We start from the raw sequence: 25,367 nt of genomic DNA, 5'->3' as shown, positions 1-25,367 counted from the left end.
TATTTGCAATTGTCTGTCTGCATGTACCCAGTGAGTGACAAAACTGGCACAAGAAACTCATGAAGAAATATGTGTTGCTAAACTATCTTCCACACCTAAAACTCCTTGACTTTGCTGGTTTTTAGGGGTATCTATTAAGGAGATTGGTGCCTCCTTACCCGAATTTCTATTTGTATATTTTGTAAAATCACCTGATGAAACAGTGTCTACTTAACCCACAAGATTGCTTTAAATAGTGCACCACCCAACCACACACATCATCTCCATGTACACCTCAAACTACGATATATTTCTCCCACGATCTAGCAGATACATATGCTCACCATGTCTATGAGGGCATCTATTGGCTGGATCCATCGAAACCTTTGGAGGCACTCACCTATTAGCCCTCCTCTATACTATATACATATAAAGACTGTATAATTTTCAGTTCAATTCCCAAGTACACATTTGCAATAACATCAGGGATTTACCACCTACACACAAAACCGTATTGAGCGAAATGTGAACCCGAATGATGACCTATGGACGATTGACCAACACTTTATTAAGAACATACATCAGTGAGATAAGTCTCCAATCACCAAGTGTTTGGCACTACTTTTTCAACCAAAATTTCAAAATTCCTTATTTCCATAAAGCCAGCCCCTCATCCAAATCATCACCTGAGTAGCTAGAGTAATACCTTGATCTGAGGCGATGTCAAGATATGCTTGCAGCTTTAATGCTCGCCAGTAATACATCATTCCCTTTACTGCCACAGAGCCACAAAGGCTATATTTTAGTCTTGAAAGTGTAAAACATGCTTGTCACACATTTGCTTGGATAAGAAAAAACCGTGGGCTCAACGACCTGTTCGAAATAAGGTTTGCCCTCGAGTTGATGCCCAATGTCTTAACTCAAGTTCCTTCTCATCTGTCCAAAAGCTCTCATTTTTCCACTCTTCGCCCTCCTTAGTGCATCCCAAACGCTCCACAAAATTATCCCACTCATCTACTCATGCATTCCAAACAAGCACCATCCACCACAAGCAGCAGTCAGAAAGAAATCCTGGATTGATAGACTAAGAATATACAAGAGAGCCTCTGTAAAATAAACTGATTACTCTTGACAAATGACGTCTACCTGGGTATATTTTTTGCAGATAAAACAAGATAGACACACCATCCTCATTTTCCATGTTGATGTGCTCCTTTGAATAAATTGTATCCTCGGCATAATAAGGAGTCAAGACACTAAACAAGTCAGAACACCAGCACACCCATCAGAGAATGCCCAGCTCAAAACAAGACATAGACAGCACATCCCACAAGCCCCAATATCATTGTGAACCAATACCAAAAAACACAAGCTACAGTCCTAGAAGATCCAAGAATGAAAATTACAAAGTGACTTTGTGTTCATAATCAGGGTGGCTGCTACTGATAAGAAACGCTCCCAAGCTTCATGCTACTGCATAGATTTTACAGGTTCATTTTGACTGACTAATCAGCAAAGTTCTTGAAAATTTAAGAGCGCCTTCCTCTACCTCAAAAACGACAAGACTGGGCGTTCCAATAGGCCAAATCATTCGGTGCAGACTTCTACAGCTCCAAATGATGCCAAGGCCATGATTTCTTTCTAGCTTCTCTTAAACTTGGGCAGAAAGACGGCAAATCAAAAATAGATTGGAAATATTACAGACATGATCTAGGCCAACTTCAACAAGGGATTCCAATAAGCTCATGTGCCTTTTCTCTCACTACCTTCTACGATTCTGCATTTACATTAAAATCAACTACATAATTAGGAAAAGTACAAGCTATAGACTCAAGATAGTCAACCACAAGATAAAACAATCATAAGTGTTGAGATAGGCATGCCCTTCTTTAGCGACTATGGGAAACACCTCTACATGTGCATACCTTTTGATATTGACATCTAGCCTATGAGTTGTAAGCTTCTAAGAAGGGCTACATGGAGAGTTATCAGCCGGATAGCCACTCCAACTTTATGCATAAATAAAGCCCAAGCCTATGTTGTACATACTACATACACTATGCAAAAGTATTGCTCACCACTTTTTGTGTATTGAGTCCACCTTTTCAAAAGGTGTGTGTTCTTCTCTCTCTACTGTATGAAGCTATGGCTACTCTAGCCTTTAAGCCCCCTTGAGCTCTCTCGCCAATCACACCTAACAACTGGTATCAGAGCTACTGCTTCGCTCTCCGTTACTCGCCTTGTTTAAATAACCCAGCTAATTATTTGTATATTATTAGGTATGCGTATGAGAGTGTCTTTTGTGTGTACTTTAATTACATTCTAAAAATTAGGTGCGTGTGTGTGGCCTAGAAGCCAAAGAATTCTTCCAAAAGGCCTTTTACAATCAGTCGACTCTGGGAACTCGTCACAACAAGACAAAAGAAGTTTCTTTTGCATTATTGGAGCTCACGTGCTTCCTCCTCTTCAGCTGCCAACATATTTGCCCCCATTAGCATGCCAAGCATCACGATACTCGTGGCACTCTGCTTGCTCTAGTGCACATCAAAACCTTGTCATTCTGCTCGCAAGCCTGCACTGGGATTCTTCCTTCCTTTTTTTTCTTGTATGCTCAATAAGCACTTCAATCTTATCCTGCAAACATATCTTTGCTTGTATATTAGCGTCATTCACTGCCACAGTCACGTCTTCTAATTCTCCTTTTGCATCTTCAGCTCCTCAAAGCCCTCACCCTCACTGTTTTGCATCTTCAGCTCCTCAAAGCCCTCACCCTCACTGTTTTGCAGCTTCAGCATTGTTTAGCTCATCAGAAATTGTCCTACATAATCTTCCTTCCATTGTGCTCGCGTGCTCAAGCTTAAGCGGTGCCTCAGGCGGAGAATCTCTTGCAATTCAAGGACGTATTGTTTGATCCCTCATAAGGCCGATACCTCGCCAACCCCATCTGGAGTGCACTTTGTCGTCATCTGGCGTGCGCCACCTGCACTCATCATCATCTTCTAAATCAGGCCAGTCCGACTATCTGGTATGCTTTTGCTTTGCACAGTGCACTGCTCATCATCGATTGTGCTTGCACTCAGCTACTCAAGATTGGCCTCACCACAGGCGCTGCAAGCCTATCCAATAGAGCCCTCTGGAATCAGCCTCAGAGCTACCTCCTCCTCACGGGCTCGCTGAACGCTCAGTGTTGCGACAGCTCCTCGACGGGCCCTCTCAGTCACCCACGACCAGTTGACTTCTATTTCCTCTTAAAATTTTATAAAAAAAAGGGGGTTTTCTTTTTTACCTCTTTAAAGGTTGAATCCCGCGCCACTCACTATGACACTCCCAGGCCCAAGCGGGGATTCCCACCACTGCAAGAAGCACCAAGGCTTACAGGCCAGCCTTTAGCTGATTACCAGAGCAGCTCATCAAAGAGGGAATTCGACTTCAAACCTTCATCTCGAGCTTCAACAAAGAGCTTGACTTCGCGCATTCTCTCAAGTTTCAACGTTTCGAAAGCTATCAAAACATTGCACAAGCTTATTTTGCATTTGTACAAAAGCATTGCATACTTCTCGTTTCATTATGCATTTTATTTTTCCTTCCACTCAAGGCATGATAACAAAGCCTTGCTTTACATTATGTCAACCAAATCTATCTTCAAAGGATGTGAGAGGACTAGACACTGCCCCAGTTATATCTCGAGGTAAGACCTTCCTCGAAAGAAACCTTTGTGCTCACATCATTTGCACGCTATTATGTATGCCAAATATCTTTGTCAACAAAAAAACCAAAGGTGAAGCTATCGTCGACAGAATATGCACAGCCTGCAACGGTGGCAGCAGTAAACCATATCATAGAAAGGACGACTAGGAGCAAGGGGAGGTGCTATTAAGAGTAGACACTGACAGTTATAGATATGGTTATCTTTCGCCTTTCATGTTTAAGGGGAAGAATCCTTAAAGTCTGTGTGACAACATGTCTGTTTGAGACCATGATTTAGTCTGTGTGATTGCCATAGTCTATGTGATTACCCCACTCTGTGTGACTGCTTGTCTGTGTGGCATTGAGTCTCGACCCAGCTTGCTTCAATATAGTCCATGCCTAAGGGGAGGATTATTGAGATAGGCATGTCCTTTAGCGACTATGGGAAACACCTCTACATGTGCATACCTTTTGATATTGACATCTAGCCTATGAGTTGTAAGATTCTCAAAAGGGCTACATGGAGAGTTATCAGCCGAATAGCCACTCCAGCTTTATGCATAAATAAAGCCCAAGCCTATGTTGTACATACACTATGAAAAAGTATTGCTAGCACTTTTTGTGTATTGAGTCCACCTTTTCAAAAAGTGTGTTCTTCTCTCTCTAATATATGAAGCTATGGCTACTCTAGCCTTTATGGACCCTTGAGCTCTCTCGCCAATCACACCTAACAATAAGTTCTGTCCCACAGAAAGTGGACTAAGCGAAAAAACATTCCCACTAACCTCGTAAACTCCTAATAGTGGATGTAAACTAGGTATAAAAACATGTTCCGACACACACACTCCCCGATGCACATACCATTCATGATGTAACAAGAGATTCACCAAGCCAAACCCCTTAATGGGAGCTGAAAAGCAGCTTGCGAATGACACTGCAGTGAGGCACCTGGCTGGGCACACGTTTTGGCGACATCTTTTGAAAGATTTGACTTTGAAAGCTTTTGGGGCATCTGTTTTTGAGCAGCATTCATTACTCCATCCTGGTTGTAATTCCATAAATTATAAATATCAAAAGAACTACCTATGTAACAGACTTGGACACTCCAAATCGGGAATCGGGAATCCACCACAACACACGTGAGAAAACTGAAAGAACTGAATGAAACTGAGAGAGAGACGACATGGCACAGCGAAGTTTCACGCCCAGAGAGATTGGCCCCAAAGACAGGCGCCCCTTTTGATATTTCTCTTATTATTAATGCTTCACAAAGTACAATGTCCAAGGGTCCTCATTATGCAGTGCACTCAAGCTTGTTTGCCTAAGACCAAGGCCCTAACACTTTATTTAGGCGGCCCTGGCCTCCCAAAAGCAATGTACATGAAAAGATTCAAGTGTAAAAGCATCTGGGTCCCAAAAGCTAGCCAGCACAAATAACAGATTTTACGAAGAGACACAAATGAAAAGACAAGTCTCATGGTGAAGAGACATGACTTTAGACGTAAAGACACATCCTTTAGACGAAGAGCTGCAACCATTGGACGAAGAGTCGCAACCATAGAGCGAAGGAGTGTGAGCAGTCGTCGAAGGAGAATGGCTTTTGACGAAGAGACATGTCTCTCAAGCAAAAGGTCGTGACCATCCAAGCGTAGGGGTTTGCCTTGGCATGGCACTTTACATATCTGCAACTAGGAGTAGATATAATACTGTAACATAGTCACAATCGTGACATTCCCTCCCATTTAAAATGAGAGCCTCGGATAAAGAAATGACTTTTGATGTTGATAGAACTTTAGAAAAGCATTGAATCTTCGAAAATCTTCAGTCTTTGAGTTATCTGAAATCTTTGTCTTGAACTTTTGCTTATTGAGAAACCTTTTTGCTTTGATTGTTAAATCCCATGTCATTGCATTGTTCACAGACTTTTTAGAAGAATCTGGCATAATCAGGTTGATTGCAACAAGAGATTGATCTTCAAAATCCTTCATACGATGTAAGATTTTTGGTTTAAGATCTTCGGATAACTGCAAAACATTTGGCGAAGGTTAATCTTCTCAAGACATTCTTCAACGGGGTAACTTCATCTTTACGAATCACTGATGAGGATTTTGGATTGAGACTGTAATCATTTTCAAATAACGAATTCCAAAATTCTTTAGAATCGTCTGCCACTTCATGACTTGAAACTGACATACCATCAACCAACAAAGAATCAAAAGGAAGCATAATCATCTTCTGACTCAGAATCCGCAACTATGTCCTTATCTTTGTCCGATAACGAGGTATCACTTGGAAAAACTTTTGCCTCAAAATCATCTTTGTCTTCCTTGATTGATTCAAGAGAAGTTAATGAATTCAAAAATTCATCAATTATAATCTCTGCATCTGCATCGGAAATCATATTCGTTCATAATCCACTGTATCATGATGTTTGATTTTTACACGTGATGGCTAATTTTACTACGCTGGAATATCAAGAGTTCCAATCTAGATGAGAGGAGAGGCCAACTCCTTGATCAAAAGAGTCGAAAGGAGAAGCCAACTCCTTGATAAAAAGAGCCAAAAGGAAGAGTTGGTAACAAAAAAAAAGCTTTCGATATTTCTTTTTGTATTAATCTATGTTCAAAGTACAAGAGAGCAGGTAACTCTCAGACTCTGCGTCAAGATGCTCTGAGAAGGTGAAGCCCTACCTACTTATTTATAAGTACAAGGGATGCCCTAAAAGCAAAGCCTCAAAATCTCTAATAATAAAAGCTTTTCAATTTCAAAAGCAGTTTGCTCACAAGCTGCCATTAAAAAAATAATAAAAAACGTAATTTCAGGAAATCCATTTGTTGCCACGTCATCAACGCTGCAATTTCCGCCGCAAATCCCGGAATTCCGTACGGTTGGCCACGTCAGCCTATCAACGCATTATGCGGGGGTTCCGTATTGCTACCACGTGTCAACCTTTTCGGTGTGTCCGGGGTTAGCCATGTCACCAGTTTGCGACAAATGGCATTTTGTAACTAAGTCAGACTTTGTAAATAATTAATTTATTTATGAGAAAAGAATTATCTAATTAGTTGTGTGCACACCAGAATAGACCTAGCAGTTCTAAGGCCTCAGGTGAGCCTAAATGCGGGCTAGAACACCTCAGAGGGACCTTAGCAGAAATTACCCTGAAGCCCTAGTGATTGGGAAATCGGGTCTTCATAAAGGGGTAAGCAGTAGCCTCAGATTTTAGGCTCAGAAAAATACGCGCGTCAGTACAAGCACATGAATGAGATGGGGTCCTTAGAAGAGTGACCCTAAGGCTAATAAAGCTAATAAAGCCTTAGGGTAAGTTTCGTTAAATTAAATTTAACGATCCGTGGCCGGGCGGGCGATCGGACAAGTGTGAACAGGTAAAGGCGGTGCAGTGCCGGTGCGGCATTGCGCCGACAGACCTTTGGTGTTCTCATAAAAGAATCATTGGTAGCAGTTGTTAGTTAGTTGCACATTTTTAATTAATGAGCTAGAAGTTTTTAAAGTCAAAAGTTGAATGGTTTTTAAGTTTTTAAAGTAAGTGTGCCAAGTGGCCCACTTACCAATGCAAACTAAATCTCTCTCACTCTCACTCTCACCCTCTCTCTCTTCCTAGCGCCCCCTCTCCCTGATGGCTATTTAGGAGCCCCCCCTCCCCCATTTTCAGGGCTGGCAGTGCACCTACCCCCCCTAATGTGAGCGTGCTCTACGCGGTGGAGCCCTCCATTGAAGCTTGAGAGCAGCCCCTTGCGACATATGTGGTAGCCTTGTGCTCCCATTGTCAAGAACAAGGGATCTCACAGTCATAGACACCTTCTGGTGAAGTTTCATCGCGAGAAGCTGCCGTAGACGCTCTCTTAGCAGAGTGCGGCTGCTGTAATTCTCTGTTTTCAGCCCCTAATCACCTCGATTAGGGCTGTTTTCAGCAAATCAGCCATAGAAATTCTCTTCTCTTTCCTTATCCTAAGTCTACAGCAAGTTTGGCGCGATTCCATCGCGAAGAAGACCTCTGTTTCGGCGTAGGGGTGTGCAAAAGTAAGAATTTCAGGTTATGTACAGAAAATTACAGCAAGCATGTGCGTGTGCATTTTGCTTGTTTTCTCTTTTGTGTTCGATGCATGAATGAATGAGCATGAAGGCAATACATAACGGAAGATGGACTCTCCTCTGTGAGAGCTTCCGATGAGCTGTTTTGGAAGATAGACTCTCTTTTCGAGAGCTTCCAACCAGTCTCGCAGAAGATGGGAAATCCCCTAAGCAGAAAGAAAGTGGAAACACTTTCTCAGTCAGTAGTCAGAACAGAACAGAAGAAAGAATAGAGGACGGGCGTATGCCCCGTTCCTGTGCTTGTAAAGATTCTCCCTTAGTAATAAAGATATTCTCTTTATGGGGGGGGGGACCAGCCCATCTTCTGGTCCCCAATGAAGTGTCAAGTTTTCTCGCTCCCTCTAATTCTCGAGTATTTGAAGTGCAATTAAACGTCAGTTTACGCTTCCGTATCTTTGTGACACATTTTGTCAAAACCTTATTCATCAATGCTTGTGTAGCACACAACAAGTTCTTCCATATCAAATAGTCGTCCTTAAGGGAATGGCCCGTCACTACGAGACAAGAAAGAAACTCTAATGATCGGTGAACACTGTAAAATCGACTCTGAGTAGAAACTGACGCCACTGAGTAAGAGCATGGATAATTGCCAACATCTCCTTCTCATAAATCAATGCAACCCATTCTGGTCTAGAAAACATTCTGCTCTCATAGGCTACATCGTGGCCTTCCTGCATCAATACCGCTCCCAAACCCACAGGCATCACAGCATACCTCAAAGGGCTTTTGCAAGTCTGGCAAAACAAATATTGGGCCACTCGTCAACCTCTCCTTGAGAGTCTTGAGGGCTGCAATCTCAGATAGTCCCCAAGTGAAATGAACCCCTTTCTATGTCAAAGCATGTAGAAGAGAAGTGATCTCCACAAACTTTTAAATAAACCGCCGATAGTAAGAACACAAGCCGTGAAAACTGCGAACCTCGTGAACGTTCTTCAAATTTGGCCAATCTTTGATGGTCTCAACCTTGGACAGATCCCGGATCCATTTTGACACCGTCCGCAAAGACGATGTTTCCCCAAGAGTAAATCTCTCATAAAAAACTCACTCTTCTTTCCATTCACCACCAACCGAGGTTGCCTTAGTGCCTGAAATACTTGGAGCAAATGTTTTAGATGCTCTGCCTCATCCTTTAAGAATACGATAATGATGTCAAAAAAAGTGCCCACAAATGCTTATACTCTCAAAAAAGCATTTCAATCATCCTATTAAAGCTTGCAGGAGCATTAGTAAGACCAAAGGGCATCATCAAATACTCAATTCAACTAATATAAAGAAATAATGAAAGGAGCACCAAGGATTGGGGTCGGTACTCTCTGGGGTGGAATTCCGCCACTCCGTGTCGCATGTGCTCTCTTTCAGTTCAGTTGTTATTGAAGTGCTAAAAGTTTGTTCAATCTATTCTTTTCTATTGGTATGTGGTGCCTATCTTGTGACAAATGGTATCACAGCATCAGACGTGTGCTTTTCTAAAAGCATATCGGTCCTACAAAAGAGCAGACAAAGTAAACCGGTGCTTCCAAAGGCCACTCGAATTTTATTTGTAGAATCTTCGTGCTTCGACCCTGGGCTTATTAGTCACTCCCATCCTTACTTCATCGCGCATCGAGCGCGCTCCCATCTTCATCGCTCTATCTTACAGAGCATAAGCCATAGAAAAACCCAAGACATGGCGTTCATGGATTCAACAAAATATTTGCAGTCTCTTCTCGACGAGCTTCGCGACATTCTTTCAAGGCATTCTCAATAGAATCTTCCGATGCTACAAAGCTTTCAACAATTTTTGAAGTACATGTTACCCCCTCTGATGCCCAAGGTGGTACCTCCTCCTCCAGCACAAGAAAGTAAGAGAGCTTCCAACCGGCAACCTTCCCAGCCGTCTGCTCCCATCGGGGGAGTCTTTAGGAATATGGTGCATATGGGAATCATCAATCATCATCGTCATCCAAAATTAATGATTCTTATCTTGAATCGTGATCGTGTTCATTCTTGAGTTGTCATTGCTCGCAATTGCTTTCATATGCAAATTCCACACCATCTCATCCTCAATTTTACCTGCAAAACAAGCAAAATTTCAAGGAGATGGCTCACCTCGTTGCAAAAGAGTGGATGTCCGGCTCCATGTTTTCCAATGCTTACTGATGCGAGTTCCTCGCTCCTATTACATGTTATCTGTATATAAATAACAAGATCTTCCAAAAACATTAATTCCATACACGCTGAAATTTTCTACAAAAACCCTAATTTTCCAAAGTTGTTGGATATAAAATCTCTTCTTGTCGTCCCAAAAGAGTTAGTCTAATGGTAGGGCTTTGGCCTCTCAACCTACAGGTTGTGGGTTCAAATCCCCCGTTGGGTCACACTCTAGAGGGACACCTAGTGCTTACCTGGTGTTCACGTTTGTAGGGCTCTTTGTCACAAGACGGGCACCACGTGCCAATAGAAAAGAACAGACTGAACAAACCTTTAGCACTTCATTAACAACTGAACAAAAAGAGAGAGAGAGAGAGAGACGACACGCGACACGGAGTGGCGGAATTCCACCCCAGAGAGTATTGGCCCCAAACCTTGGCGCCCCTTTCGGTATTTCTTTATATTGCATCAACACAGTACAACCCGATACTCGAGACTCTGCACCTTTGCCAAGAAGCATGCCAGAGAATGAGCCCTAACCTCATATTTAAGGCCCTTCGACTAAACAGCAATTACAGTGAAAAGCCTCAATCTTAAAAGCATCTGGTCGAAAAAGCAATGCCAAAAGCTGTCAGCGTAAATCACGGAAATCCGTACAACCTACCACGTCACCAATCAACGTAAATCACGAAAATCCGCTTGCTGCCCTTAGGGTTAGGGTTAGGGTTTTTGCAGTTTTAGGAGTAGGGTTTCCAAATTAGGGTTTACAGGTTTTAGGGTTAGGGTTTCTAGAATTAGGGTTTCAACAGTTAGGGTTTCTAGCAAAAATTAGGGTTTAGGCCCCTCGCCCACATCTGTAAGTTGGCTCAATTCTTTAGGCTTTGCCATGTCAGCAGTTTGTTGCATCTCCCCTTCTTGAAAGGGAGTAATCGTCCGCGATTACAACATATCTGCAAAACAACTCAAGTTAGCTCAAAAATTTCCAAGGGACAATCAATTTGCTCTTTTTATTAAGGAGTTAGCTTCTCCTTTCTGCTCTTTTGATCAAGGAGTTAGGTTCTCCTTTCTGCTATTTTGATCAAGGAGTTAGCTTCTCCTTTCGTCCAGATCGGAACTCTTGATATTCCGACGTAGTAAAATTAGCCATCACACCCAAACCGTACCGATCTTCCACGGGTGTCTTGATGCACTAAAATTACATACCCAGGCAATATCATCCAATTAGGAATATTCAGTAGTTGGCACATCACAATGCAACACAAATGCTTACATATGCATGTTACAAGACATAGAAACATAAAGCCGCCGATGCACACTCTCCCCGCAAATAACCATCTAGGTCCGGGCCATGAGCTGTACAACGACTCCCTTATCACTCCTCTCGCAAATAACCTAAAAAGGTCCGGGCCATGAGATATAGAGGCCTTTTACAACCCGACGCCCCCCAGACCGCACCCTGCGTCGTTTGGAGGTGCTGAGAGTAACCACTGCTCAAACTTCTTAATACTCCCCCCGTAAATAACCATGCAGATCTGGGCCATGAGTCACAACAACAATACTCCCCCTGTAAATAACCTCAAGGGTCCGGGCCATGAGTAACAACAATACTCCCCCCGTAAATAACCACAAGGGTCCGGGCCATGAGTAACAACAACAATACTCCCCCCGTAAATAACCACAAGGCTCCGAGCCATGAGTAAAAACAACACTTTCCAATCATTCAATACTCCCCCTGTAAATAACCACAAGGGTCCGGGCCATGAGTATGAACAAGCACTCTCAATCATCTTTTCTCACTACTCCACCTGAGAGTAAAATCACCAATCATTGAAAACATTATTAAAACCAGAGTCAAACAATTCAAATCGGCACCAAAACAAGTTCAAAACAGATACCATACATTTTAAACAAATCCCAAACAGGATCACCAAACAAGTTCTCATACAGATTTCAAACTTAAAAAGCAATCTCGACATCAATCGAGCTCGAAAAGTCGATTGACTTTCCATCTTGAAACCTGCACCAAAAATTAGGGTTAGGTTCCTTTCATGAGATCGTAGCCGAGCACAGCATGGTCCATCAGCTCTTGGACAGACAGTGTGTTTCTTTGGCGCCGATGGTAGTCCCAAGAGATAGCAATCACACCAAACCGCCAAGGTCATCTACTCGTGAAGAGACATTTACTGAGAGATGTCCAAAAATTTCAAGTTATAATTTTCTAGGGTTTCCATGGCAAGCATTTCAGGATACCCCACTCTGCCAGAAGTTGCACTCCGAAGGACGATGTCAGAAACCATATAACTAAGGGCAAAAAAATTTCTTGAAAGTTTGCCAAGTACTTGGAGTATGCTGCTTGGTAGCTGTAGACATCAACATCTGCATGGCACTGCTTCTGAGGAAAAACAGTGACTTGAAATAAATCCGGATCCTTCTCTTGCAAGTGACTTAATTGGCTTATGCCCTGTAAGACACTGCGATGAAGACGGGAGCGCGCCCGATGCACGATGAAGTAAGGATGGGAGTGGCTAATAAGTACGGGTTAGAGGGCCAAGATACTTCCAAAAAAATTCCAAAAGCTCTGCTCTTTTGTAGGACCGGTATGCTTTCAGAAAAGCACACGCCTGATGCTCTGATACCACTGTGACAAGACCGGCTCCACATGCCAATAGAAAAGAACAGACAGAACAAACCTTTAGCACTTCATTAACACTTGAACTGAAAGAGAGAGAGACGACACGCGACATGGAGTGGCGGAATTCCACCCTAGAGAGTATTGGCCCCAAACCTTGGCACCCTTTCGGTATTTCTTTATATTGCATCAACACAGTATAAGCCGGTACTCGAGACTCTACACCTTCGCCAGGAAGCATGCCAGAGAATGAGCCCTAACCTCATGTTTAAAGGCCCTTGGCCTAAAAAGCAATTACAATGAAAAGCCTTCAAACTTAAAAGCATCTAGTCCAAAAAGCAATGCCAAAAGCTGCCAGTGTAAATCACGGAAATCCGCCTGTTGTCCTTGGTGTTAGGGTTAGGGTTTCTACAGTTTTAGGGTTAGGGTTTCCAGAATTAGGGTTTGCAGGATTTAGGGTTAGGGTTTTCAAAATTAGGGTTTGCAGGTTTTAGGGTTAGGGTTTCCATAGTTAGGGTTTTAGCAGTTAGGGTTTTAGCAGTTAGGGTTTCTAGCAAAAATTAGGGTTTAGGCCCCTATGCCACATCTATAAGTTGGCTCCATTCTTTAGGCTTTGACACGTTAGCAGTTTGTTACTCTCTTGCCCTTGGACACTCAAGGAGGAGGCTCCTAGCTGGTTGCAACGACTTCTCTCCGTCGTTCTCAGAACGTGGTGCATCAATTAGGTGGCCATGGTGATGCCTACACGTGGCTCTTGCCCGTTGGTATGCGGCCCTTGCCCAACCATGTAACATGGCTAATATTTGGAAGGGATAAGCACCTCTCTCTGTGGACCCTCTGGTGTGTAGGAGGAAAAAAAAAATATCTTCCTGTCAATGCGTAGAGCTTGTTGAGAGGATCAACTTTGCCTTCTGTCACAGATCCAAATTCTCAACCGTCAATGTCACAAAATGATGGCGTGGCATGTCCAAATGAATAAATGACTAATTTTATAAGTTTTTGGGGTCCCATCCGATGGGGCCGAGAGGACACATAGGCAAAAGAGAAAGAGTGGAGAAGAAAAAAAATCGTGTGGGACTGCTGATGTGGCTGACTATACGGACACACCAGAACGCTTCCATGATCGACGCCAAGTGCTAGCTGTAAAAAGCCGTCTAGAGCTAGTCCAAGACTACTACCAGCCGACCTGTAAAGTGCCCAAACTAACCCACCTGGTCCACCAACTGGAACATTACACTGTACTTGGGCTACACCTGCCTTAGGGGCCAATGCAATTGGGTAGAGAAGTACGCTTTACCCTGTCTTGACTACAGTTGTTTTCAAGTTCAGTTTAGTTGGTTGTTTGATGTTGATTCACTGCCTTGCTAATGGCTTGCTGGTTCGACTCCCACAAACACAAACCCCCGCACACCCCCCCCCCCCCCCCCCCCCCCCCCAACACACACACACACACTTTTTCCGATGAGAACAAGTTGTGTTGAATTTCAACAATGTACGAGAGATGGACACTCCAAGAGGTCAAAGGAGCTGAGTACAAAACAGCTACAAGACAGCAGACTGTTATTCAGTAGTCGATAGCCGGAGGTATGTATAGATGGGGTGAAGATGAGCACTATCTATGCAGATGCCCAGCATATTAGAGCATATGGGACCAATATACAGCACGTTTGCAGGACAGCCCAAACTTTAGAGTACTGAAAAAGACGCGAAACCCAAGACAGCTGGGTCGCTTCTTGCTAGAGATTCAATGACATTGAGAGACACTCATCCAGTCAACCCACACACCCTAGTGGAGGGTGACAATCACAGCTCACATACTTAAAGAGCCGCCCCAGTACCACCCACTGACGTTCATAGAGACTTCACTCCCAGCTAGCTATGCATGCCATACTACACTCCCAGGAGCTCAGCTGCAATCCACACCAAAGTTCCCTTCAAAGAACTTGTCTGTCACATAATATCTACTTTACTTTGTAAATAATTTAAACATTATAGTTACTGTTCTTGTTTTCCATGTGTTAGTGGCCTAGGATGCCTTGGCTACCCAACTCTTGTTAAAACATACCTTTAAATGTTGCAGAAAAGGCATGCCTAGCTCTGCAAGGTAAATAGCACCAGCACTACTTTTTGAGAATCTCATGTTCAGGCAATCCCCTTTTCTTTGTAAGTGATGAAGGCAAGGCAATTCAATAAAAGCACAAAGCTTGATAATGTACTATGATTGTTTTGCATGCAAAATGATCGTATTATTTTACAAACACTGGCATTACAGAAAACACCCAGCTCACCTGAAGGATAACATATCAGACACCGCAGGAGCTTTGGGCATGCCCATAAAAAGAGAGTTTGTGAAAAATGCTATCCGACGACGTGCTCCAAGGTTTGCAGGAACGTCCATAGCAGACTCTTTAAGGGTGAGTAACAAGTGTAGGCGCTTTATCTAAAATTTATTGAGACCAAAGTGATTGAGTAGATCAGAAAATCTTCAAGAAGTTTAGTTTCTAGCATGTGAGACATTTGTACCTGCTCCCTCCATGTTGAAGTATCAGGAAGAGAGGATTGGACTGCTGGAGGCTCTTCAGAGGCAAAGAGTTGATTTTCATTTTGTCTGTTTTCCCCCAATTTTGTTGATAGCTGAGTGCTAGACCGCTGTTTTCTCACAGATGCAATTATATTATGCAAATGCTCTTGCAAAGCACTGCACAGAAACTCTGTCAGCATTTTACAACTTAGGGTACTTCAACTTTTTCAATTTGATACATACTCATCGATTATTATATCTTCTGTCACCACTTCATACATATCCTGAAGCAGGATAACCACTGTGCTATGATTTGAGCCATCAAAGCTTTCTTGCTGTAAACATAGCAGATAAAAACACCAAGTAACACTGGCTTCATAATCCCACCTTTATCCAAGTTTGAAACATAAAAATCAACCTGTAACTATCCCTTACATCTTACCAAGGTCTCAATGAGGGCGACAAACTTTGAATGCAAGAGAGGTAGCTTTTTGATACTAAATTTTTTAAGAAAGGTTCTTTCGGTGATGCTCTCATTTACAGCTTCCAAAACTCTTGTCAAAATCCTGGAGTATGCAAGCAGTAAGTTTCATGCATATAACTGGCCTTCAGCAAACAGCGACTCCTTGGCACAAAACTAGAAATTCAAAACCAACGTACCTAGCCTCGGTGTCTCCAATAATTAAAAAGTTCAGAATTATTTGAAACAACTCGTAACACTCCTCAACAGCAACTTTTCTGTATTCATCAGCCGATATACGTTTCCAGAGGTCCTGATCTTTTGAGCCCTCAAATTCTGCTGCCATATTCAGTGCTATGGGCAGCTGTGAAAGATAGTATAAGTTCACCATAGAGACACCGATCACATCATGAAAATATTAACAAAATGAGATAGCACCTTGCTTGCAAGGAGAAATGGTGGCCACTGTACTGAATGCATCATCAACCTTGAATCTGACAAAGATGAGGATGGAACCAGCAGCAAAACCAAGTCCCTACAACAAGAAGATAAAAAGAAGATAAGGAATGGACAGCCACAATCTCGGTAGGCCCAAAGGCTATCTTCAGAAAAATTCTAAAAATGATACTTGTCGCTGATAATGTCTTCTTCTCTAAAGCTGCGAATAATTTCATTCCAAAGCTGTGCAAACTTGGCATGTTTTGTCTTCGTATCACAAGGCTAGATTCAAGAAATAAAACGACAAAATTTTTCAGAACAAGCAGCAGGACAGAGAACTTTCAAAAAAGTAGACACAATGTACCATCTGGGCAGGCATACCTTTTCAAGAGGTACAAGAGCATGGTTAAAGGCCTCTGGTAGATCTCTGAATCTGGAGCGCAGCATCCCCAGTGTGCGAATCTGCAGCTTAAAGTCATTATTATAACTACCGAAATTTTGGTGTGCGTTATAAATTCATCTCCACTTATTCCCATTACATTCAATCTCTTATAATTCTCTATAGATATAGCCATGGGATAAGATGCATGCAGACAACATCCCAGAAGAAAATCAAAGCAAGAAAATGGGCTGCTTATACAAATGGATGCTGCATGATCAATAAGAGTGAAGACCAGGCTGCATGGGATTTTGGTAAACTGTGTAGGATCAGTGAGAGAAAGTTCAGAGAAGCCAATCAAAGCAAGAGGAGGTGGGCGCCAAAACCAAAGACAAGTCAAGGACCAAGGGGAGTGGTTTTCCTTGAAAAGGATGTAACAAACTTGGACACCCCAAGTCTAGATTCTGTAGCGACACATAAGAGATTCACTTCAAAACAATTCACAATTCAAGAGTCGACACGGCCAGGCGTAGTTCCATGCCAAGAGAGATTGACCCAAAGACTGGCGCCCCTTTCGGTATTTCTTTTAAAATTGATCTTTGAGCACAGTACAACTCCCGTCAAGAGCCTCCGCTCTTAGACTCTACGTCCAGATGCTCTAAGAAATGAGGCCCTTAGGGCTCTTTTATTCCGACAAAGGATGCCAAAAACAGAGCCCCAAAAGCAATAAACTCAAAAGCAAAAAGTCCCAAAAGCAACTAGTTGCAAAAAACTGCCAGAAAAAGCACTCAACGCAACCTACGAAAATCTGTACAGGCTGCCACATCAGCACATGTCAACGCAAAACAAGAAAATCGTATTGTCTGCACGTCAGCTTGTCAGCACAAATTCCGGAAATTTGTACTCTGACACGTCATCATCCGTACCAGTGTGACATAAAACATTTCGCGGTTTCTTGCGTTTCGGGGTTTCGAGGTTTTTGAAACGTTTCGTTTCGGAGCTCAAAGAAAGCGAAACACAAATTTTGTTTTACATGTATGTACCTATAATCAAGGTAGTTTTCGTCCGACGTACGGAACGTCTAGTACCGTATCAAGGTAGTTTTCGTCCGACGTACGGAACGTCTAGTACCGTTCGGTCTGACCTGTTCCCTTTAGTTCGTTTAGTACGTTCCGTTTGATCGAAAATTGTAGCCATTTATGACCGTTGGCGGTAGTTTTTGAACGTTGACACTGAACGTTAGTGGGCGTTTAGGGAGCCGTTTTGGAGCATGTTTGCAACCATGTGGCATGTACCAATGCCCATTGCTCTCCCTCTCACATGCATAATGGCCCAGGCTCTCCCTCTCCCATGCTCTTCCTCATCCTATAATCTATTTAAGCAACTCCTCCACCTTGTTCTCCAACACAACTTACAAGCTACAAGCTCTAGCCTCTCAATGCTCTCATCATCCATGTGCTCCCATTGAAGCTCTCAAGTGACCAAGCTCAAGCTCTCCATCTTCTCTCCCTTTGGTCTCTCCCCATCAAGCTCCCATTGAAGCTCTCGAGTCTCAAGTGACAAGCTCTCCATCTTCTCTCCCTTGGGTCTCTCCCTCTCAAGTGACAAGGCTCAAGCTCTCCATCTTCTCTCCCTCTCAAGTGACAAGGCTCATTGAGCTCTCCATCTTCTCTCCCTTGGGTCTCTCCCTCCCAAGCCTTAGACTTAAGAATTATTTTATTTTTTTTTAAGAATTACATAACGTCATCGTACATCATGAAAAATTTTAGTTCGTTTAGTACCACACATCGTCGTACGTGTACAAAACGTACGGGACCGTACGAGACCCCTATGCCTATAATTATACATTGAATGTATATACAAATTCACCGGTCAAGACATTGAACATACATAAATTAGATGTGCGTGAGGGTCAAAAAATCTATCGATTTTTTGAGGCGGCCTTTGTACATGGTGTAAAAAATCCCCAAACGGGTGGTTTCAAGTCAATTGGTCAAAAGAGCGCCGGGGGGGGGGGAGAATTAACTCGTTTGCCTGTCTCGACGAAACATTTCGTCCGTTTCGCTGTTTCAAGGTTTTGGAGGGCCGAAACGGGGTTTTATGTCACTATGATCCATACTGTCTGCCATGTCGATGGGTGGTCAAGCCACGTCATCACTTTGTGACATACCCCCCTCTTGAAAGAATTGTAATCGCACTTGATTACGTTATAAACCATTTTAACAGACACTGATAGTGCCGACGCACCAGACACGACACATCTAGCACTTGTACAAAGACAACAGTCACATCACTACACATGACATCACAGGACATCACGTGACAAATCAGTCACAAAAAAAATCATTCCAAATCTCAAACCATGACTGCCAACAACATATTTAGTAACCACATCTAGATCCATTCCGGACCTCACTGATGTCGGATTTACTAATCCCATATTGCGATCATGTGTATAGAGATTTTCGACTCAAGCACTGTCGTGTGCGGATAATCATTATTCGCCTCAAGCACTATCGTGTGCGAGTAATCATTTTTGGGGATCCCATTCCATCACTAAGTTCATACTGAAGAGAGTGGTCCAATCATTCAGTTCCAGCTGTATGGCCATCTCATCCCGCGGAAAATCTTTATGTGCGCACAACAGTTCCATTGAATCAGTTGTGATTCAATTATCAGGTTAATTGGGGAGTTGTCACAACTCCAAAATCATCATCATCTCATTCTTAATCCTCTTATTTGTTCACAAGTAGTAGGTTCTTTCACAAAACATTAGTTTCATTCAAAATTCATGATACTTATAGAATTCATTCTGGAGCGGCTGTTGCTCCCAATTGCATTCATCATCATTGATTTCACCTGTTATCTGTACACAACTAGTAAGTTCTTCCAGACAACATTAATCTCATATATAAATGAGATTTACCTTGGGAAATTCATGTTTCAAAGTTCTTAATTCATACTGAACACAGTGTGAAACCGGCCTGTTCAATCCAAAAAGGGCGGTAGACTTTACTTCAAACCTTGATTTAGCTTTCACCCATTATTAGTCGTCTATTTTACCTACGCTTTAGTGACACAAGAGAGGGGAATGGGATACAGATGCTAGAATGCACTTGTATGAGAAGATCGACACCAGATTGACCCCTAACTTAGGCGCCCCTTTCAGTATTTCTTTATTGTTCAAAAGAGGGAATAAACGCTGTGGTTCCCTACAAGCTGCCCCGCACAAACTCGGCTGAATTTCCACTGTTCCAGCCCGATTTCGGCAACATAACTGTACTAGAACCCTTCACAGTCAGTATTCCCACGCACAAGCTCCTACAAGCTCCTAGTCAACATTGATGTATTCAACACCTGTCGACACATGTACGACACATACATGCTCATTGTCAACCCTGGTGTATTCAACACCTCGTCGACTCATGTATTGCCTGCGTGGGAACCCTGTCCCAATGACATAGTGGTAGCTTCGCACTCTGCCATTGCTTTGAGTCACTAACTTTCCAATGACAAAATGATAGTTGCACATTTTGCCACTGTCTTATAGTACACGTTGGATCCCGTAACACTTTCGAGCATACCCAAACCGACAGTTTAAGAATGCAATTACACATGTACTCTTTAATAGAAGCAATCACTGTATCCTTGACAAACTGACAAGAAATACTCACTTCTATAGCACTAACCAAACTTTTGGACATTCCATAAGAGCAATTGCCAAACTGACAATCTGTACAGCTCTAACATTCATGTAACAGGTATTTGATTTGAGCTCACTTTAAATACCATGTACATCATTTGTTTCAGAAGCCATTGTCACACTGACAATCCATGTAGCTATGAAACTCAAGGGGTCAAGGTAGGTTGCAAATCGAAGGCTTCCAGGTAAAGTGATAACACAGTTGGTGACTCTGCAAGTTCACCTTCTTCCATCCACTTCGCATCCATTGGTGGATAGTTTCTGAACTTTACCAAGTAACGCCTAGCAACCTTGCCTTTCACTTTCCTTTCTTTGTGTGCCAAAATCTGTTCAAGGACCAAGATCTCGTCAAGTTCCTCGACTTCCGGCTGATCTTCAGCTGGCATATCTTCTGGCACATCACCCACATAGGATCTGAGAAGACTCACATGAAACGCATTGTGAATCTTCCAACTGTCAGGCAATTTCAGCCTATATGCAACATCACTGATTATGTCGCACACTTGAAAAGGCCCATAGTAACGCATGATGAGCTTTGGAAACAGTCTTTCCTTGCCCTTCATCTTCTTTAACCTTGCCTTTTCAAAGCGTAAAAGCACCCAATCACCAAGTGAATATACCACTTCACGACGGTGACGATCAGCTGCTTTCTTTTGCTTTGCCTGAGTCCTTTCTAAGGCCACTTTGACCTTCTTGTACATTTCATCCATGTCCTGAACATACTTATCTGCTTCAAATATCTTGTTCTTTGTATGCAGTATGGGAGGAACTTTCTTGCCACCTTCAACTATCTCAAAGGGTGCCTTGCCAGTTGATGAATGCACTGTATTATTGTATGCATACTCCACCAATGGCAAATACTACTCCCACTTTCCTTTATGTTCTGACACATAGCACTTCAGCAGATCTAGGACAGTAGAATTTGCCTCTTCTGACTGCCCATCTGTTTGAGGATGAAATGACGAAGAGAATTTGAGCGTGGTGCCCATATTCTCAAACAAACCTCTCCAGAACAAACTTGTCATGCGTGGATCACGGTCGCTAACAATCGATTGTGGCATGCCATGATACTTGAAAATATTGCTCATAAACAAGCGTGCCATCTGATCTGGCTTTATCTTCTTCCTGACAGGAATAAAATGAGCCTGTTTGCTGAATCTGCAAATAATGGTCCAAATACCATCATTTCCTGTCTGCGTTCTCGGAAGATCAAAGATAAAATCCATAGCAATACTTTCCCATGGTTTATCTGGAATAGGTAGTGGTTGCAATAACCCTCGTGCCTTTTGCCTGTCAAACTTGACCTTTTGGCATATTAGGCATTCTTGCGCAAAGGCATCCACATCCCTTCTCAATGTAGGCCAATAGAAAAATGTCTCAACCGCTTTAACTGTAGCATCGATACCACGATGCCCTGCATACGGTGGGACATGACTCTCTTCCATAACTTTGCGTCGCAATGGCTTTGTGACACACAATCTGCCATGCATCATCATGAAGCTGTCTTTAAGAAGATAGTGTTCATGACGTTGTCCATCCATTAGTTGCTCGAAGACCCTTGCAAAATCTTCATCATTTTCATACTGTTCTCTCATATCATCAAGTTCATGATAATAAGGAATTGACACAGCTGAAATTTGTGGCTTCCTTGACAAGGCATCAGCCACAACGTACTTCTTGCCTTCCACATGCACAATCTGAAAATGGAACATGGACAAGATATTTGCCCATCGCATATGCTTCTCAGATAACTTTGTCTGTGTCAAGAAGTATCGCAAGGTCTGATGGTCCGTTTGGACAACGAAATCTGCACCTAGCAGGTAGTGTTTCCAACTTAAGAGCGCATGCATAACAGCCAGTACCTCTTTCTCATAGACCTGCATGGTCATCTCTGGCCCTTGCAAAATTCTGCTCTCATAGGCTACTACCCTGCCATCTTGCATTAGCACTGCACCAATGCTACTACCACAGGCATCACACTGGACCACAAATGACTTCCTAAGATCTGGCAACACAATGACTTGATCTGAAGTCATCTTTTCCTTTAAGAGATTAAAAGCTGAAATCTCTTTCTGTGTCCATCTAAAGGTGACTGCCTTCTTTTGAAGAGCAAGTAAAGGTGAAGCAATCTCAGCGAAATTTCGGATAAACCTTCTGTAATAGGAGCATAGTCCCAAAAAGCTTCGAACATCATGCACCGTCTTCAAATTTGGTCATGACTTGATCGCTTCAACTTTTGCAGGATCCATTCTGACACCATCCTTTGAGACAATGTGTCCCAGAAAGTGAATCTCTTCCAGAAAAAACTCACTTTTCTTTGCATTGATGAGCAACCTATGACTGCGTAGCTCTTTGAACACAATGGCCAAGTGATGCCTATGCTCCTCTTCATTCTTTGAATAGACTATCATGTCATCAAAGAATGTACCAACAAACTGCTGGTGTGGACGGAAAATTCTGTCCATCATCCTATTGAACGTAGCAGGAGCATTTGTGAGACCAAAGGGCATCACTAAAAATTCGTAAAAGCCAAACGTCGTTCTAAAAGCAGTCTTGTGCACATCCTCTGATCTAATGCGGATCTGATGGTACCCACTCTTTAGATCTATCCTGCTAAACATAGCTTCTCCCTCTAATTTGTCCATAATATCATCAATTCTAGGTATAGGGAACCTATTCTTGATGGTATTCTTGTTCAGTGCACGGTAGTCGATGCACATACGCCATGAGCCATCCTTTTTCTGCACCAACAACACTAGAGAACAGAATGGAGATGAACTGGGCTGAATCAGCCCCTTTTCTAACAGCTCCTGTACTTGGCCCATTATCTCTTTCTGCTGAGCCGCACTAACCCTGTACGGAGGCTTATTTGGGGGGCTACTGGCACCAAATCTATCGCATGGTCCTCGGGTCTCTCTGGCGGTAATTGAGACGGTAATGAATCGGAAAAACAGTCACTGTACTGTTGTAAAAACATTGACCTTTCTTTATCTAGCACAGATAAATTTGATTCATCACAATCTGACACTTCAAGTGCAAAAACCAAGTACGCAGAAAGATGCTTTTTCATTACAGAAGTAATAGCAGAAGCAGATACAGTAGGAATAGACTCCCCTTTAAGCTTTACATCCAGAATGTGAGTCTTTCCCCTCCTCTGTACAGTGATCTTTTTGTTGTAGGCATCCATGATTCCCTGTACACGAAACAACCAAGGAATACCTAACAACACATAACATCCGTCCAGTGGCATGATGTAAAATTCTTCAGCATCTACATAGGACTGGATATGTAGACGCATCTTTCCAATGATGGGTGTCACAGTCTCTGTATGGCCAGGACATGCCAAACTTGCCTCTGCTGTATACCCCATCTCTTCAGGTCTGATTTCCAACTTTGAAGCCAATTCTGGGGAAATAAAGTTGGCTTTGGCACCTGGATCGTAGAAGATAAGCACTGTTTGATCCCTGACCTTTCCCCATGCTCTGCAAAGCTCACTTGCATCTGAATTTGGCTTGTCGCCCACCATATCTGGCACTAGACCAGCCATGGGCTTCTTTCCTTTCTTGTCTTCTTTGTCATCAGAATCAGCTGGCCTTTTCTTTGTAGGACAATTGTAAGCAATGTGGCCAGGCTGCTCACATATAAAGCATTTGTTCTCTGTCCTCAGGACCTTCTTTTGCTCTTCTGACTTGTGAGGAAAACGTCTTTTCCATTTCTTCACTGGTCCTTTTTCTGATTCAGCCGTAGCTTTATCTTTCCCTGCGTTGGCTGACTCCTGAGTCCCTTTAGGAGCCTCATTGGGAACGTGCTTCTTGGCTGAATTTTTCTTGCCTGATCCTGCCTTGACGCCAGTGTTAAATTCACAATCTTCTCCCTTGAGCAAACCATTGCCAGTGTTTGCTACCTCGATGAGCTGCGTCAAAGTAGTGACTTTTGTCTTCGTGCAGTATTTTCTCAATCCTTTAGGTAGGCCACAACAGTATTTTTCAATCTGTTCTGTCAATGGCACAAACCTATAGGAAGTTACTAGAAGTAGAGCTTTCCAAAACTTCCGATTATAATCATCCAGATTTCTACAAGTGGCAGCATTTAGCTGGTGCCATTCTGTCATGACATCTGCTTCGAAATCATCAGATAACCATGCTGCTGCAAAAATCTGCTTCAAGTAAATCCATGTGGACGGAGCTTGCCCTTGAAGCAATAAAGTTGTCCACCATTGTCCCGCATTCCCTGTCAAGAAAGTGGCTGCCTTGCGGACCTTTGAAGCCTCTGTAAAGTTTCCCCCTGCATAGGCCTTGTCAAACTGCTGGAGGAATGAGAGAGCCTTCTTCCTGTCATCAAACCCTGTAAAGGTCATGAAAGACACACCTTTGCCACCTTCTTTGTACGGAGTTGGCCTCTCCAGCGGCGTTAAATTGTCATATCGAAGTGACTGAAACATGGGAACACTATTAGGGTTCATCTGTGTTCCTTGGCCGCTATTAACTTGACCTGGAAATGCCATATTTGGCTACTGATTTGTAATTCCAGCCATACCAAAATTTGCCTGTGGCATCCCAAATTGGCCCTGAGTGCTCTGAAACCCTGGTAGCATGCCTGTGACACCATACATGGGGTTAGGCATCATCGTTTGAGCACCCCCGAACACTGTTCCTGGCGTGTAAAACTGATTTCCAGGTGCATGACCAGCCATGCTCTGGAATACGGATCCACCTCCAAAATAGCCAGGGTGTACTGAAGGTGGTGGGAAGACCTGTTGCATAGCCTGTAGGTTGCTTCCCTGCCCTCCAAAATAGCCAGGGTGTGCTGAAAGGTGGCGGGCTGAACTGGTACAGCTTGAAAAACTGGCATCTCAACCACCTGTTCTTGCACCTTAGGCATAGGTTGTGGAGACTGCATGTTCTCCATCAAGTGTACGGGTGTTTCCATTAACTGTGCGGTATGAATCACCTGTGCTTGAGCCTTAACAGGCTTTTGAATATGATCCAGTGACCCAACTTGCTGAGACGGAACAGGAGGTTGCAGAAAGGCTAAAAACCTCGGGTTCTGCATTACTTGTGTGAACATAGCCACAGCAGTAGCCAACTGGGTCCTGAATATATTGTCATCTGTCTGTGGTGGTCTTGAGGACTCACCCACTTCATGTGTCTGTTGACCCTGTGAAGAGGAAACCTCTTCAGTCACATCATCTGGTCTGTCAACCATAATTGCAATTCCCTGTGTCTCGTCTATGATCCCCTGTGTCTTCAAGCCCAAAACTGACCAAGGCTCACTTCTATGGGAAAAAGTGATTTAGTCCCGTCGATGGAACCATGAAACCGGCCTGTT

General features: G+C 43.0%; 1 protein-coding gene and 1 non-coding gene across 3 annotated transcripts in view; both read right to left on the bottom strand.

Annotated features, from left to right (window-relative positions):
- Positions 1 to 25,367, bottom strand: part of LOC147456708 (callose synthase 5-like) — a 94,796-nt gene that overhangs the window by 39,774 nt on the left and 29,655 nt on the right. For both annotated transcript variants that reach the window (XM_086515151.1, XM_086515152.1), the window contains exons 21-31: positions 16,339 to 16,419; positions 16,148 to 16,239; positions 15,958 to 16,054; positions 15,720 to 15,883; positions 15,502 to 15,625; positions 15,303 to 15,394; positions 15,062 to 15,236; positions 14,827 to 14,978; positions 1,126 to 1,235; positions 853 to 993; positions 686 to 754 (exon numbers count right to left, since the gene is read on the bottom strand). In XM_086515151.1, coding sequence (XP_086371277.1) covers positions 686 to 754; positions 853 to 993; positions 1,126 to 1,235; positions 14,827 to 14,978; positions 15,062 to 15,236; positions 15,303 to 15,394; positions 15,502 to 15,625; positions 15,720 to 15,883; positions 15,958 to 16,054; positions 16,148 to 16,239; positions 16,339 to 16,419 — 1,297 coding nt within the window. The remainder of the gene's footprint in view (positions 1 to 685; positions 755 to 852; positions 994 to 1,125; positions 1,236 to 14,826; positions 14,979 to 15,061; positions 15,237 to 15,302; positions 15,395 to 15,501; positions 15,626 to 15,719; positions 15,884 to 15,957; positions 16,055 to 16,147; positions 16,240 to 16,338; positions 16,420 to 25,367) is intronic.
- Positions 677 to 757, bottom strand: LOC147456709 (small nucleolar RNA J33). Its single transcript, XR_015188528.1, has one exon. It is a non-coding gene; the product is annotated as a small nucleolar RNA J33 (small nucleolar RNA).

Source organism: Adiantum capillus-veneris, chromosome 6 (assembly GCF_014529385.1).
Source record: "Adiantum capillus-veneris isolate H3 chromosome 6, ASM1452938v2, whole genome shotgun sequence".
NCBI classification, from domain to species: domain Eukaryota; kingdom Viridiplantae; phylum Streptophyta; class Polypodiopsida; order Polypodiales; family Pteridaceae; genus Adiantum; species Adiantum capillus-veneris.
The sequence above is the reverse complement of the archived record's forward strand: the minus strand, read 5'-3'. Positions and strand labels throughout refer to the sequence as shown.